Raw genomic sequence first — 14952 nt, forward strand, 5'->3', positions numbered from 1 at the left:
AAAGGACGGATTGAATTTCTTAACCCTTCAAAAAGGAGCTTGAAGTAACTAAATTTGGAGGAGTACAGGAATGAATATTTTACTCCCGGGTGTTATAGACTATAATTCATTCAGTCAAGCGTCTTTGATAGGAAAAAATGGAAAACATGTAATACAGATTCTCAGAGAGATTAAAAATATTGTGTAGCAAAGAGCTTCCAAAACATAATCATAATTGGAGAAAAATAATAATGTATCTACCACTGAAAAAAAATTACTGATCTAGAGCTGGGGTCAGCAAACCAGAACTTATGGGCCGTTATGTCACCTGCCACCCTTTTTTGTGCATAACTGTTTACTGGAACACAGCTATACTCATTTGTTCTCCCATTGTCTGTGGCTGCTTACACACTGTGATGACAGAGTGGAGCCAGAGCTTTGACAGAGACTGTATGGCCTGCAGGCTTAAAATATTTCCTCTCTGGACTGTACGAAAACAGTTGTGATTCCTAAAGAGGATCAAGTGGCATTATTTTCTAATTCAGTGAAACTAGAAAGAGGAAACAAATAATGGAAGAAACTAGGAAGATTATACACACACACTATACACACACACATGCATACACACAGACACACACACGCTCTCCCTCCCTCCGTCCCCTCCCCCCCACCCCCCTTAGACACACAAAGACACATTCAGATGTCCACATAACAGAAGCTCTGGAAATAACAAAAAAGAACACAAGGAGCAATATCAAAGAAATAATACAAGAAAACTTTACTAAGCTATAGTAAAACCCGTGTTCAGATAGAGAGGGACCTCCATATGCCATACAGAACACTGGAAGGGAAAACCAACAAACTTGGAGATAGTCCAGAGTCACTGTTCAACTCTGAGGATGAACATAAATAATACTTCAAGGGAAAACAACAGGCTTCTTTTGGGATTCTAATCTGTGGCAATAAAAGCTAGAGGGCAGTAAAACAATATATACTAGCTTCTAAAATTAATGTATGAACTCTCCACTTTTGTGGCTTTGTAGAAAATCATGTTCTAATCCTGAGGAGCTGTCACCTGGGTCTGTCTGGATAAGTTTTTAGGATTTATCAGGAGCATAGCAACATTTCAGTAGATGGAGACATAAAATACTATGTTCAGAGGCAACCTAACCTAATCCAACAACTTTGTAACTTGCCTTAGTTTTGATGCAGATGGCAATTTCAGGAGAAGTATTCTGTTGAAAGGGAAGAAAATGGGGATACGCAGCGATGGTATTAGGACAGTAAGCCAGCTGTGCCCGTGGCCCCTCTCAGTTGATCACAGTATCTAAGGAGCCATGGAACACTCGGGTCTGATGATAACCTTCTTCTGTGGAAAAATCTCGGATGGTCAGTTTAACACAGCAGCAGGGTAGGGAAGTGTCTAGTGAGGCGGAGGGCACATTGGTAGAACAAGGATTGCAGCCTGTGGCTGAAGTTCCTGGGAAGCTGCTGGGAAGTGGGCGTCAGAAATGAGGAAAAGGCAGTAAGCTGCAGCCTGGATGGCTGCTTGGACAGGGTTTCGTTCGCAGCCAGAATAGGCCAGAAATCAGTGAATGGGCTAGAGCCAAACCTCCCCTGCACAGACAGCTGACAGATTCCTTCCGGGTGAAGGGTAGTTGGGTATAATCTCAGTAACAACCATCAAAATAGCATCAGTCTGTTAATGATGCGAGCTAGAATATTTTGTTTAAAATCGGAATGCTGCACTTAAGTCACACTGTCTTCTTTGCTAAGAATGATGGTTACAGATGATAATTTTACATTTGTCTCACTTTTTAAAAGAATAAAACTTAAATGGTTATTATACAAATATGTGGATGGCCAAAGTCAGACCAAATAAATCTATTTTAAGTTCTAAATAATAACCTATTATTTTACTTTACCAATCATTTTTTTGTGCATATATTTCTCTGGGGGATCTCATCATCATAGGTGATTGTGGTGATACCAAGATTTAGGTATTTTTGTGTCCTGGGCAAAAATATTATTATACGAAGTCATTTGTGCATAGTATATAAATCTACCAGAATAAGTTTTTGTTAACAAGATCATTTTCTCAACACGTTATTCCTTATATTTTAGAAAAGGCGCCGGCGGATTGACCGAAGTATGATTGGAGAGCCCACAAACTTTGTGCACACGGCTCACGTGGGGTCAGGAGACCTGTTCAGTGGGATGAATTCCGTAAGTACGTGGGTGGAACATACAGGTGGGGCCTCCAGGCATAGTCATGTGTACCTGTGTAACAGGTACATACATTCTTAATGACGGCACTGTGCCCAGTGAATTATAGACATTTGAACATACACACTTAATGTGAGCATCAAAGAGAAGAAAATGAACAATGAAAAATTAATCTCTTACGTAGTTTGCCAAGTCATCTGTTTTTCTATTTGTACTAAACTCTTTGTAGCTACCTTTCTTCCGAATAAATACTTTAAAACTTTTAAAGGATTTGAATTCAGAAAGGAAGGTACTATCCCATGGATTCTCATGCCCCCTGCCACCAAAGCGACTTGGAGGTCAGCTTTTTAGTAATATTTAATCTCTTAAGTTCAGTTAGCTGCCTTTTACAGATGTATTTATTGCATTTCCCTTATAAAATATTAGGCTTTACCTGATATTAGAATGCTTGTTATTTATTACTGTAACATAAGTTCTCACACACTTAGCAGAGGATTAGAATTTGTGTATATTTGCTGTCTTTTATAGAGGTTTCGGTGAATTTCAGAAGACACTTTAAATTTACTCAGCTGAACTCTTACTCCTTAATTTTCATCTAAGGGAAAATAGAGAGCAGTATAATAGAAACCAGTAGAGGGTTTTTATCAGGGCTCTGCCACTATGTTATCCCCCAAATCTAAAGTACACTGAGTTGTCTAAATGATCCCTCAAGTGTTTAGAACCAGAAAGTCAATAAGCCTTTTATAAACACAAAATTATGCTGCATTGTATGCTCACTTACTGGACAGCGTTAACAGAAGACTTAACAAAAGAACAGAGACTTATAAAGTAGGTAGATGAGTATCCTGGATACAGCAAACAAGTTTGTCACTACAGTTACTAGGTAAGCAAAGGGATGACATTTGTAGCTTCCTGGAAAGGAAACAGCTTGTTTGTTTTAAATCTGTAGGAAAAGTACACTGAACTGCCTTTTTTTTTTTTTTAATTAATTAATTAATTTATGTCTGTGTTGGGTCTTCGTTTCTGTGCGAGGGCTTTCTCTAGTTGCGGCAAGTGGGGGCCACTCTTCATGGCGGTGCGCGGGCCTCTCACTATCGCGGCCTCTCTTGTTGCGGACCACAGGCTCCAGACGCGCAGGCTCAGTAATGTGGCTCACGGGCCTAGTTGCTCCGCGGCATGTGGGATCTTCCCGGACCAGGGCTCGAACCCGTGTCCCCTGCATTGGCAGGCAGATTCTCAACCACTGCGCCACCAGGGAAGCCCCCACTGAACTGCTTTTGTGGAAATGTAAGAGGTGTCAGATTTCTGTTAAAATACAGTTCAGTAGCTTCGTTTCCTGGATTAATGTGAAGAGACCAAATGGGACCCTATGACTTTTGTTAATATTAAGGTCATTGTGGCATATATAAATAGAATGAATGGTTTCAAATTTATTATATCTGATTAATTTTAATTTCTTTCTCATCAACACGTCTTCTTCCCCACTTCTGTTCTTAAAAATTTAACTGTATAGGACAAATTAAGTTCTTAGTTCATAGTACTTAGTTAACGTTTAAAATCTCGTTTATGCACATTTCAGAATTTCCGTCAAGATTTCTATCTGGTATTTTGTCTCTATGAAAAGCCTGTCACTGATGTACATGACTCTTGTTTGCCATCAAACAAGAGTAGAGTTTGAGGACTGTCGCCTGCAGGGCTGACTGAGCTGCAGCATCAAGACGGGCCCTCAGCTGTTGTAGAGGTTCTGCCCTGCAGTCTCCAGACAGCCTCCTCTGGTTACTGAAGTAGATTTCTTATGAGGTGTTCTAGCTCTTCAGAACCAAACCTGTCTTCCAAAGGCTGTTTGTACTCATTGCCTATATTACGTATTAGTTTGTTGTCTCTACAAAGAAATAGTTTCTCTTAAGTTCATCTATTCTGAGAATTGAGCAACAGTAATAGGAACATGGCTCGATGCATATGAAAGAGGCAGAGGCCACGCTGGACTATTGAATGGTCAGATGACTGGTTTCTTTTTTCCCGTAAATACACTGTTCTTCCCAAGACTACTTTTCATACTAACTTATTGCTAGAAAAGGTTCTATGACTTTTTTAATAATATAACTTTATTGTGTTAAAATAATGCATATCCACAGTCACAATAATACATGTCATCTCAATGCTGAGGGTTACTTACTAGAAAATCCAAGTCCTTTTGTTTGAAATTGAAGAATTGACTTTTGGAAGAAAAACAGATTTTTATTTTTCTTAGAATTTGCATGGCGTTATGAAAGTACCATGTAAAAATATAAAGGTGTTGTTGTAAATAGGCCTAAGATACCTATAAAACCTAACATGTCATGTTAGGTGGGAAATTATTTGGTACCAGGGTAAAATCAAGTTTGTGCCACAAAACAGTGTTACCACAGAGGAGCAGAATATGAACTGAGAGCCTATGGCCATAAGCTTCGCAGACTGAGCAAGTTTACTTAAATAGACCCATAGATTTTAGTTTTATTTATTTACTTATTAAAATTTTTAAATTTTATTTATTTATTTTTGGCTGTGTTAGGTCTTTGTTGCTGCGCATGGGCTTTCTCTAGTTGGGGCGAGCAGGGGCTACTCTTTGTTGTGGTGCACAGGCTTCTCATTGCAGTGGCTTCTCTTGTTGTGGAGCACGGGCTCTAGGCACACGGGCTTCAGTAGTTGTGGAACATGGGCTTAGTTGCTCCGCAGCATGTGGGATCTTCCCGGACCAGGGCTCAAACCCAGGTCCCCTGCATTGGCAGGCGGATTCTTAACCACTGCGCCACCAGGAAGTCCCTCTTTTTTTTTTTTTAATATTCTTACCTAAAGTAGTCATTTGAGTAATGTGAATATAGATATTACAGTACATCATTATGTGATATCATTGGAGTTAGTTCCACATACGTGAATTTTTCAGTAAATGAGTAAAAATTTACCCATTTAAGAGCCAATCACATGTTCTCACTTGAACCATATTGGACCTAAATAAGCCATGCATTTTATATTTTGCTATTCTCTTCAATTAGAATATATTTAAACCTATCTTACTCCAAAAATAACTTAGACCAGTCTTATTACTTTCTTTAAACAAACTGACTGAGGATCATCAATGAAAAGACACCTTGTATCGATACATCATGTTTTCTGTGATTAAATATTTGATAAGTAGATTAATGAATGGATGGTGCTCCCACCCCCTCTCACCTCCCGGGGTCCTAGAAATGTGAAGGGCCCTTTGAGCTGTTTCTGTGCATTACACCAGACTGCCAGTGCTCTCACCCTTGACTGTTAGGCCGTCATATCCCAAACCTTCCTGTTGCCGCTTTTTTTAGCAGTCTAGCTTGATTCGCACGTTCTCTGCTTCCGAAATGCTTCTAATTGCTATGAACTAAGATAGGATACACTAAGAACTCTTCACAGTTCGCAGGTAACTTTGTGACTTTGTTTTGGCAAAGTAAGAAAACATCCCAGCGGGACTTCCCTGGCCGTCCCGTGGTTAACACTCTGTGCTTCCACTGCAGGGGTCCCAGGTTTGATCCCTGATCCGGGAACTAAGATTCTGCATGCATCACGGCCAGGAAAAAAGAGAAAATACCCAAGCATTTATATATCTCACAGTCTACTAGAAAGTAGCCCTGTAATGTGGTTAGGAAAGGTTATCATCTTTAATCATTTTACAGATAAGAAGCCTGATATGCACAGAGGATAAATAGTTCACCCAGAGTTACAATATTAATAAAGAAGTTTGGATTTCAGTCCAAGTCTTTGGATTCTTTTGTTGTTGGAACATAGTTGATTTACAATGTGGTGTTTCAGGTGTACAGCAGATACACATACACATGTATTCATTCTTTTTTAGATTTTTTTTCTCATATAGGTTATCACAGAATATTGAGTAGAGTTCCCCGGGCTATATATTAGGTCCTTTTTGGTTATCTGTCTTATATATAGTAGTGTGTGTGTTCATCCCAAACTACTGATTTATCCCTCCCCCACCATGTTTCCCCTTTGGTAGCCATAAGTTTTTTTTTCCGATATCTGTAAGTCTGTTTCTGTTTTGTAAATAAGTTCATTTGTTTCTTTCTTTTTTTAAAATTAGATTCTACATGAGTGATAGCATATGACATCTGTCTTTGTCTGACTTACTTCACTTAGTATGATAATCTCTAGGTCCATCCATGTTGCTGTGAATGGCATTATTTCATTCTTTTTTATTTTATTAAAAAATTTATTTTATCTTAATTTTATTGGAGTATAGTTGATTTACACTGTTGTGTTAGTTTCAGGTGTACAGCAAAATGAATCAGTTATATATATATACATATATCCACTCTTTTAGACTCTGTTCCCATATTGGCCATTACAGAGTATTGAGTAGAGTTCCCTGTGCTATGCAGTAGGTCCTTATTAGTTATCTATTTTATATATACTAGTGTATATGTCGAGCCCAGTCTCCCAATTTATCCCTCCCACCACCCCATCCTCCCTGGTAATCATAAGATTGTTTTCTACATCTGTGACTCTTTCTGTTTTGTAAATAATTTGGGATGACATTTAGGTTGCTTCCATGTCTTGGCTATTGTAAATAGTGCTGCTATGAACATAGGGGTGCATGTATCCTTTTGTAAATATTATAGTTTTCTTCAGATGTATGCCCAGGAGTGGGATTGCTGGATATGGTAGTTCTGTTTTTAGTTTTTTAAGGAACCTCATACTGTTCTCCATAGTGGTTGTACCAATTTACATTCCCACCAACAGTGTAGGAGGGTTCCCTTTTTCCCACACCCTCTCCAGCATTTACTGTTTGTAGAATTTTTGATGATGGCCATTCTGACCGGTGTGAGGTGATACCTCATTGTAATTTTGATTTGCTTTTCTCTGATAATTAGTGATGTTGAGCATCTTTCTTGTGCTTTTTGGCCATCTCTATGTCTTCTTTGGAGACATGTCTATTTAGATCTTTTGCCCATTTTATTTTATTATTTTTATTCAAACAGAAAGTCACAAAAATTATAATCATCCTCATCAGTTCACTCAGTCCCATGTAATTAATTTTTTTTTCATCTTGATCTTTTGTTAGCACTTTTATGAATTCATCAGTTTTCCATTAGAGTTCTGAAAATGCTTATTCATTCAGTTCAGCAGTATAGTCAGTTACCAGAAACCTGTACTTGTCAGTCTTTTCCATGAATTCCTTGAAGATGAAACCCTTTTATAGGAACATTTTTGCGAAAGCATCAGAGTACACCCAGAACTGTCTGTAAATGACAAAAGACTTAAAAATGACCACGGTAATTAAAGATTTGATGAAAGTTCATAATAATGCAGTTGACAAGGAAATTTAGTTATTTCTGAGATATACATTTTAAAGTAATAACTAGAATTATGACTTATAACATTATACCAGAACATACAAGATTTTTAGAAATTTCATGTAATGTGTGAAACATTTATATTAACATATTTCCATACAAATAACCCAAAGAAAGTTTAGTATTAGTTGTTTTTTTTGTTTGTTTTTTTATACTGCAGGTTATTAGTCATCAATTTTATACACATCAGTGTATACATGTCAATCCCAATCGCCCAATCCAGCACACCACCATCCCCACCCCACCGCAGTTTTTCCCCCTTGGTGTCCATACGTTTGTTCTCTACATCTGTGTCTCTATTTCTGCCCTGCAAACTGGTTCATCTGTACCATTTTTCTAGGTTCCACATACATGCGTTAATATACGATATTTGTTTTTCTCTTTCTGACTTACTTCACTCTGTATGACAGTCTCTAGATCCATCCATGTCTCAACAAATGACTCAATTTCATTCCTTTTTATGGCTGAGTAATATTCCATTGTATATATGTACTACAACTTCTTTATGCATTCGTCTGTCGATGGGCATTTAGGTTGCTTCCATGACCTGGCTATTGTAAATAGTGCTGCAGTGAACATTGGGGTGCATGTGTCTTTTAGAATTATGGTTTTCTCAGGGTATATGCCCAGTAGTGGGATTGCTGGGTCGTATGGTAGTTCTATTTTTAGTTTTTTAAGGAACCTCCATACTGTTCTCCATAGTGGCTGTATCAATTTACATTCCCACCAACAGTGCAAGAGGGTTCCGTTTTCTCCACACCCTCTCCAGTATTTGTTGTTTGTAGATTTTCTGATGCCCATTCTAACTGGTGTGAGGTGATACCTCATTGTAGTTTTGATTTGCATTTCTCTAATAATTAGTGATGTTGAGCAGCTTTTCATGTGCTTCTTGGTAATCTGTATGTCTTCTTTGGAGAAATGTCTATTTAGGTCTTCTGCCCATTTTTGGATTGTGTTGTTTGTTTTTTTGATATTTAGCTGCATGAGCTGCTTGTAAATTTTGGAGATTAATCCTTTGTCAGTTGCTTCATTTGCAAATATTTTCTCCCTTTCTGAGGGTTGTCTTTTGGTCTTGTTTATGGTTTCCTTTGCTGTGCAAAAGCTTTGAAGTTTCATTAGGTCCCATTTGTTTATTTTTGTTTTTATTTCCATTACTCTAGGAGGTGGATCAAAAAAGATCTTGCTGTGATTTATGTCAAAGAGTGTTCTTCCTATGTTTTCCTCTAAGAATTTTATAGTGTCCGGTCTTACATTTAGGTCTCTAATCCGTTTTGAGTTTATTTTTGTGTAAGGTGTTAGGGAGTGTTCTAATTTCATCCTTTTACATGTAGCCGTACAGTTTTCTCAGCACCACTTATTGAAGAGACTGTCTTTTCTCCATTATATATCTTTGCCTCCTTTGTCATAGATTAGTTGACCATAGGTGCGTGGGTTTATCTCTGGGCTTTCTATCTTGTTCCATTGATCTGTGTTTCTGTTTTTGTGCCAGTACCATATTGTCTTGATTACTGTAGCTTTGTATTATACTCTGAAGTCAGGGAGTCTGATTCCTCCAGCTCCGTTTTTTTCCCTCTAGACTGCTTTGGCTATTCGGGGTCTTTTGTGTCTCCATACAAATTTTAAGATGATTTGTTCTAGTTCCGTAAAAAATGCCATTGGTAATTTGATAGGGATTGCATTGAATCTATAGATTGCTTTGGGTAGTATAGTCATTTTCACAAAATTGATTCCTCCAATCCAAGAACATGGTATATCTCTCCATCTGTTGGTATCATCTTAAATTTCTTTCATCAGTGTCTTATAGTTTTCTGCATACAGGTCTTTTGTTTCCCTAGGTAGGTTTATTCCTAGGTATTTTATTCTTTTTCTTGGAATGGTAAATGGGAGTGTTTCCATAATTTTTCTTTCAGATTTTTCATCATTAGTGTATAGGAATGCAAGAGATTTCTGTGTATTAATTTTGTATCCTGCAAATGTACCAAATTCATTGATTAGCTCAAATAATTTTCTGGTGGCATTTTTAGGGTTCTCTATGTATAGTATCATGTCATGTGCAAACAGTGACAGTTTTACTTCTTCTTTTCCAATTTGGATTCCTTTTTTTTCTTTTGCTTCTCTGATTGCCGTGGCTAGGACTTCCAAAACTATGTTGAATAATAGTGGTGAGAGTGGACCTCCTTGTCTCGTTCCTGATCTTAGAGGAAATGCTTTCAGTTTTTCACCATTGAGAATGATGTTTGCTGTGGGTTTGTCATATATGGCCTTTATTATGTTGAGGTAGGTTCCCTCTGTGCCCACTTTCTGGAGAGTTTTTATCATAAATGGGTGTTGAATTTTGTCAAAAGCTTTTTATGCATCTATTGAGATGATCATATGGTTTTTATTCTTCAGTTTGTTAATACGGTGTAAACATTGATTGATTTGCGTATATTGAAGAATTCTTGCATCACTGGGATAAATCCCACTTGATGATCATGGTGTATGATCCTTTTAATGTGTTGTTGGATTTTGTTTGCTAGCATTTTGTTGAGGATTTTTGCATCTATATTCATCAGTGATATTGGTCTGTAGTTTTGTTTTTTTGTAGTATCGTCTGGTTTTGGTATCAGGGTGACGGTGGCCTCATAGAATGAGTTTGGGAGTGTTCCTTCCTCTGCAATTTTTTGGAAGAGTTTGAGAAGGATGGGTGTTAGCTCTTCTCTAAATGTTTGATAGAATTCACCTGTGAAGCCATCTGGTCCTGGACTTTTGTTTGTTGGAAGGTTTTTAATCACAGTTTCCATTTCGTTACTCATGATTGGTCTGTTCATATTTTCTATTTCTTCCTGGTTCAGTCTTGGAAGGTTATACCTTTCTAAGAATTTGTCCCTTTCTTCCAGGTTGTCCATTTTATTGGCATAGAGTTGCTTGTAGTAGTCTCTTAGGATGCTTTGTATTTCTGTGGTGTCTGTTGTAACTTCTCCTTTTTCATTTCTAATTTTATTGATTTGAGTCCTCTCCCTCTTTTTCTTGATGAGTCTGGCTAATGGTTTATCAATTTTGCTTATCTTCTCAGAACCAGTTTTTAGTTTTATTGATCTTTGCTATTGTTTTCTTTGTTTCTATTTCATTTATTTCTGCTCTGATCTTTATGATTTCTTTCCTTCTACTAACTGTGGGTTTTGTTTGTTTTCTTTCTCTAGTTCCTTTAGGTGTAAGGTTAGATGGTTTACTTGAGATTTTTCTTGTTTCTTGAGGTAGGCATTATACTGCTATAAACTTCCCTCTTAGAACTGCTTTTGCTGCATCCCATAGGTTTTGAATTGTCGTGTTTTCATTGTCATTTGTCTCTAGGTATTTTTTGATTTCCTCTTTGATTTCTTCAGTGACACTTGGTTATTTAGTAACGTATTGTTTAGCCTCCATGTGTTTGTGTTTTTTACGTTTTTTTCCCTGTAATTCATTTCTAATCTCATAAGGTTGTGGTCAGAAAAGATGCTTGATATGATTTCAATTTTCTTAAATTTACTGAGCCTTAATTTGTGACCCAAGATGTGATCTATCCTGGAGAATGTTCCGTGCGCACTTGAGAAGAAAGTGTAATCTTCTGTTTTTGGATGGAATATCTTATAGATATCAATTAAATCTATCTGGTCGACTGTGTCATTTAAAGCTTCTGTTTCCTTATTTATTTTCAATTTGGATGATCTGTCCATTGGTGTAAGTGAGGTGTTAAAGTCCCCCACTATTATTGTGTTACTGTCGATTTCCTCTTTTATAGCTGTTAGCAGTTGCCTTACGTATTGAGGTGCTCCTATGTTGGGTGCATATATATTTATAATTGTTACATCTTCTTCTTGGATTGATCCCTTGATCATTATGTAGTGTCCTTCCTTGTGTCTTGTAACATTCTTTATTTTAAAGTCTTATTTTATCTGATATGAGTATAGCTTCTCCAGCTTTCTCTGAATTTCCATTTGCATGGAATATCTTTTTCCATCCCCTCACTTTCAGTCTGTATGTGTCCCTAGGTCTGAAGAAGTGGGTCTCTTGTAGACAGCATATAGATGGGTCTTGTTTTTGTATACATTCAGCAAGCCTGTGTCTTTTGGTTGGAGCATTTAATCCACTCACGTTTAAGGTAATTATCGATATGTATGTTCCTATGACCATTTTCTTAATTGTTTTGGGTTTGTTTTTGTAGATCCTTTTCTTCTCTTGTGTTTCCCGCTTAGAGAAGTTCCTTTAGCATTTGTTGTAGAGCTGGTTTGGTGGTGCTAATTCTCTTAGCTTTTTCTTGTCTGTAGAGCTTTTGATTTTTGCATCGTATCTGAATGAGATCCTTGCTGGGTAGAATAATATTGGTGGTAGGTTCTTCCCTTTCATCACTTTAAGTATATCATGCCACTTCCTTCTGGCTTGTAGAGTTTCTGCTGAGAAATCAGCTGTTAACCTTATGGGAGTTCCCTTGTATGTTATTTGTCGTTTCTCCCTTGCTGCTTTCAGTAATTTTTCTTTGTCTTTAATTTTTTCCAATTTGATTACTGTGTGTCTCGGCGTGTTTCTCCTTGGGTTTATCCTGTATGGGACTCGCTGCGCTTCCTGGACTTGGGTGGCTATTTCCTTTCCCATGTTAGGGAAGTTTTCGACTATAATCTCTTCAAATATTTTCTCTGGTCCTTTCTCTGTCTCTTCTCCTTCTGGGACCCCTATAATGCGAATGTTGTTGCCTTTAATGTTGTCCCAGAGGTCTCTTAGGCTGTCTTCATTTCTTTTCATTCTTTTTTCTTTAGTCTGTTCCACAGCAGTGAATTCCACCATTCTGTCTTCCAGGTCACTTATCTGTTCTTCTGCCTCAGTTATTCTGCTATTGATTCCTTCTAGTGTAGTTTTCATTTCAGTTACTGTATTGTTTATCTCTGTTTGTTTGTTCTTTAATTCTTCTAGGCCTTTGTTAAACATTTCTTGCATCTTCTCGATCTTTGCCTCCATTGTTTTTCTGAGGTCCTGGATCATCTTCACTATCATTCTGAATTCTTTTTCTGGAAGGTTGCCTATATCCACTTCATTTAGTTGTTTTTCTGGGATTTTATCTTGTTCCTTCATCTGGTATATAGCCCTCTGCCTTTTCATCTTGTCTATGTTTCTGTGAATGTGGTTTTTTGTTCCACAGGCTGCAGGATTGTAGTTCTTCTTGCTTCCTTGCCCATTGTTTGAATGGGTTTTTTGGTTTTTTGATATTCAGCTGTATGAGCCGTTTGTATATTTTGAAAATTAATCCCTTGTCAGTTGCTTCATTTGCAAATATTTTCTCTCATTGTGTGGGTTGTCTTTTTGTTTTGTTTATGGTTTCTTTTGCTGTGCAGAAGCTTTTAAGTTTCCTTAGGTCCCATTTGTTTATTTTTGTTTTAATTATCATTATTCTAGAAGGTGGATCCAAAATGATATTGCTGCAATTTGTGTCAGGGAGTGTTCTGCCTATGTTTTCTTCTCAGAGTTTTATAGTGTCTGGCCTTGCATTTTGGTCTTTGATCCATTTCGTGTTGATTTTTGTGTAAGGTGTTAGAGAGTGTTCTAATTTACTTCTGCTACATGTAGCTCTCTGTTTTTCCCAGCATCTCTTATTGAAGAGACTGTCTTTTCTCCATTTTGTATTCTTTTTTTTAATAGATCTTTATTGGAGTATAATTACTTCACAGTACTGTGTTAGTTTCTCTTGTACACCAAAGTGAATTAGCCATATGCATACCTATGTCCCCATAGCCCCTCCCTCTTGCGTCTCCCTCCCATCCTCCCTATCCCACCCCTCTAGGTCATTGCAGAGCACCAAGCTTATCTCCCCGTGCTATGGTGCTGCTTCCCACTAGCTAACTGTTTTACATTTGGTAGTGTATATATGTCGATGCTACTCTCACTTCACTCCAGCTTCCCCCTCCCACCCCGTGTCCTCAAGTCCATTCTCTATGTCTACTCTTTATTCCTGCCCTGCAACTAGGTTCATCAGTACCACCTTTTGTTTTTTTTAGATTCCATATATATGAGTCAGGATACAGTATTTGTTTTTCTCTTTCTGACTTAACTTTTGTCTGTATGACAGACTTCAGGTCCATCCACCTCACTACAAATAACTCAGTTTCATTTCTTTTTCTGGCTGAGTAATATTCCATTGTATATATGTGCCACATCTTCTTTATCCATTCATCTGTCGATGGACATTTAGGTTGGTTCCATGTCTTGGCTATTGTAAATGGTGCTTCAGTGAACATTGTGGTACATGTCTCTTTGAATTATGGTTTTCTCAGTGTATATGCCCAGTAGTGGGATTCCTGGGTCATATGGTAGTTCTATTTTTAGTTTTTTAAGGAAACTCCGTTTCCAGCATTTATTCACCACACCCTTTCCAGCATTTATTCCTTCTAGCTTTTTTTTTTTAATTAATAGCTACTTTATTTATTTATTTATTTATTTATTTTTAGCTGTGTTGGGTCTTCGTTTCGTGCGAGGGCTTTCTCTAGTTGCAGCAAGCAGGGGCCACTCTTCATCGTGGTGCGGGGGCCACTCTTCATCGCGGTGTGTGGGCCTCTCACTATCGTGGCCCCTCCCATTGCGGGGCACAGGCTCCAGACGTGTAGGCTCAGCAGTTGTGGTTCACGGGCCCAGTTGCTCCGCGGCATGTGGGATCTTCCCAGACCAGGGCTCGAACCCGTGTCCCCTGCATTAGCAGGCAGATTCTCAACCACTGCGCCACCAGGGAAGCCCCCTTCTAGCTTTTGTGATAATGGCCATTCTGACCGGCATGAGGTGATACCTCATTGTAGTTTTGATTTGCATTTCTCTAATAATTAGTGATGTTGAGCATCTTTTCATGTGCCTCTTCGCCATCTGTACGTCTTCCTTGGTGAAATGTCTTTTTAGGTCTTCCACCCATTTTTTAACTGAATTGTTTGTTTTTTTGATATTGAGCTCCATGAGCTGTTTGTATATTTTGGAGATTAATCCTTTGTTGTTTCATTTGCAAATATTTTCTCCCATTCTGAGGGTTGGCTTTTCATCTTGTTTATCGTTTCCTTTGCTGTGCAAAAGCTTTTAAGTTCAATTAAGTCCCATTTATTTATTTTGGTTTTTATTTCTGTTAATTAACTCTAGGAGGTGGGTCAAAAAAGTTCTTGCTGTGGTTTATGTCAAAGATTGTCATTGCTATGTTTTCCTCTAAGAGTTTTATAGTGTCTGGTCTTATATTTAGGTCTTTAATCCATTTGGAGTTTATTTTTTTGTATGGTGTTAGGGAGTGTTCTAATTTCATTCTTTTACATGTAGTTGTCCAGTTTTTGCAGCATCAGTTATTGAAGAGGCTGTCCTTTCTCCATTGTATGTTCTTGCCTCCCTTGTC

The 14952-nt window shown here is 37.8% G+C and overlaps 1 protein-coding gene across 4 annotated transcripts in view; it reads left to right on the forward strand.

Annotated features, from left to right (window-relative positions):
- CDC42SE2 (CDC42 small effector 2) overlaps nucleotides 1–14952 on the forward strand; it is a 127959-nt gene that overhangs the window by 103624 nt on the left and 9383 nt on the right. For all 4 annotated transcript variants that reach the window (XM_068535810.1, XM_068535812.1, XM_068535813.1 and 1 more), the window contains one exon: nucleotides 2104–2205. In XM_068535810.1, the coding sequence (XP_068391911.1) occupies nucleotides 2104–2205 (102 nt within the window). The remainder of the gene's footprint in view (nucleotides 1–2103; nucleotides 2206–14952) is intronic.

This window comes from Eschrichtius robustus, chromosome 2 (genome assembly GCF_028021215.1).
Source record: "Eschrichtius robustus isolate mEscRob2 chromosome 2, mEscRob2.pri, whole genome shotgun sequence".
In the NCBI taxonomy this organism is placed as follows: domain Eukaryota; kingdom Metazoa; phylum Chordata; class Mammalia; order Artiodactyla; family Eschrichtiidae; genus Eschrichtius; species Eschrichtius robustus.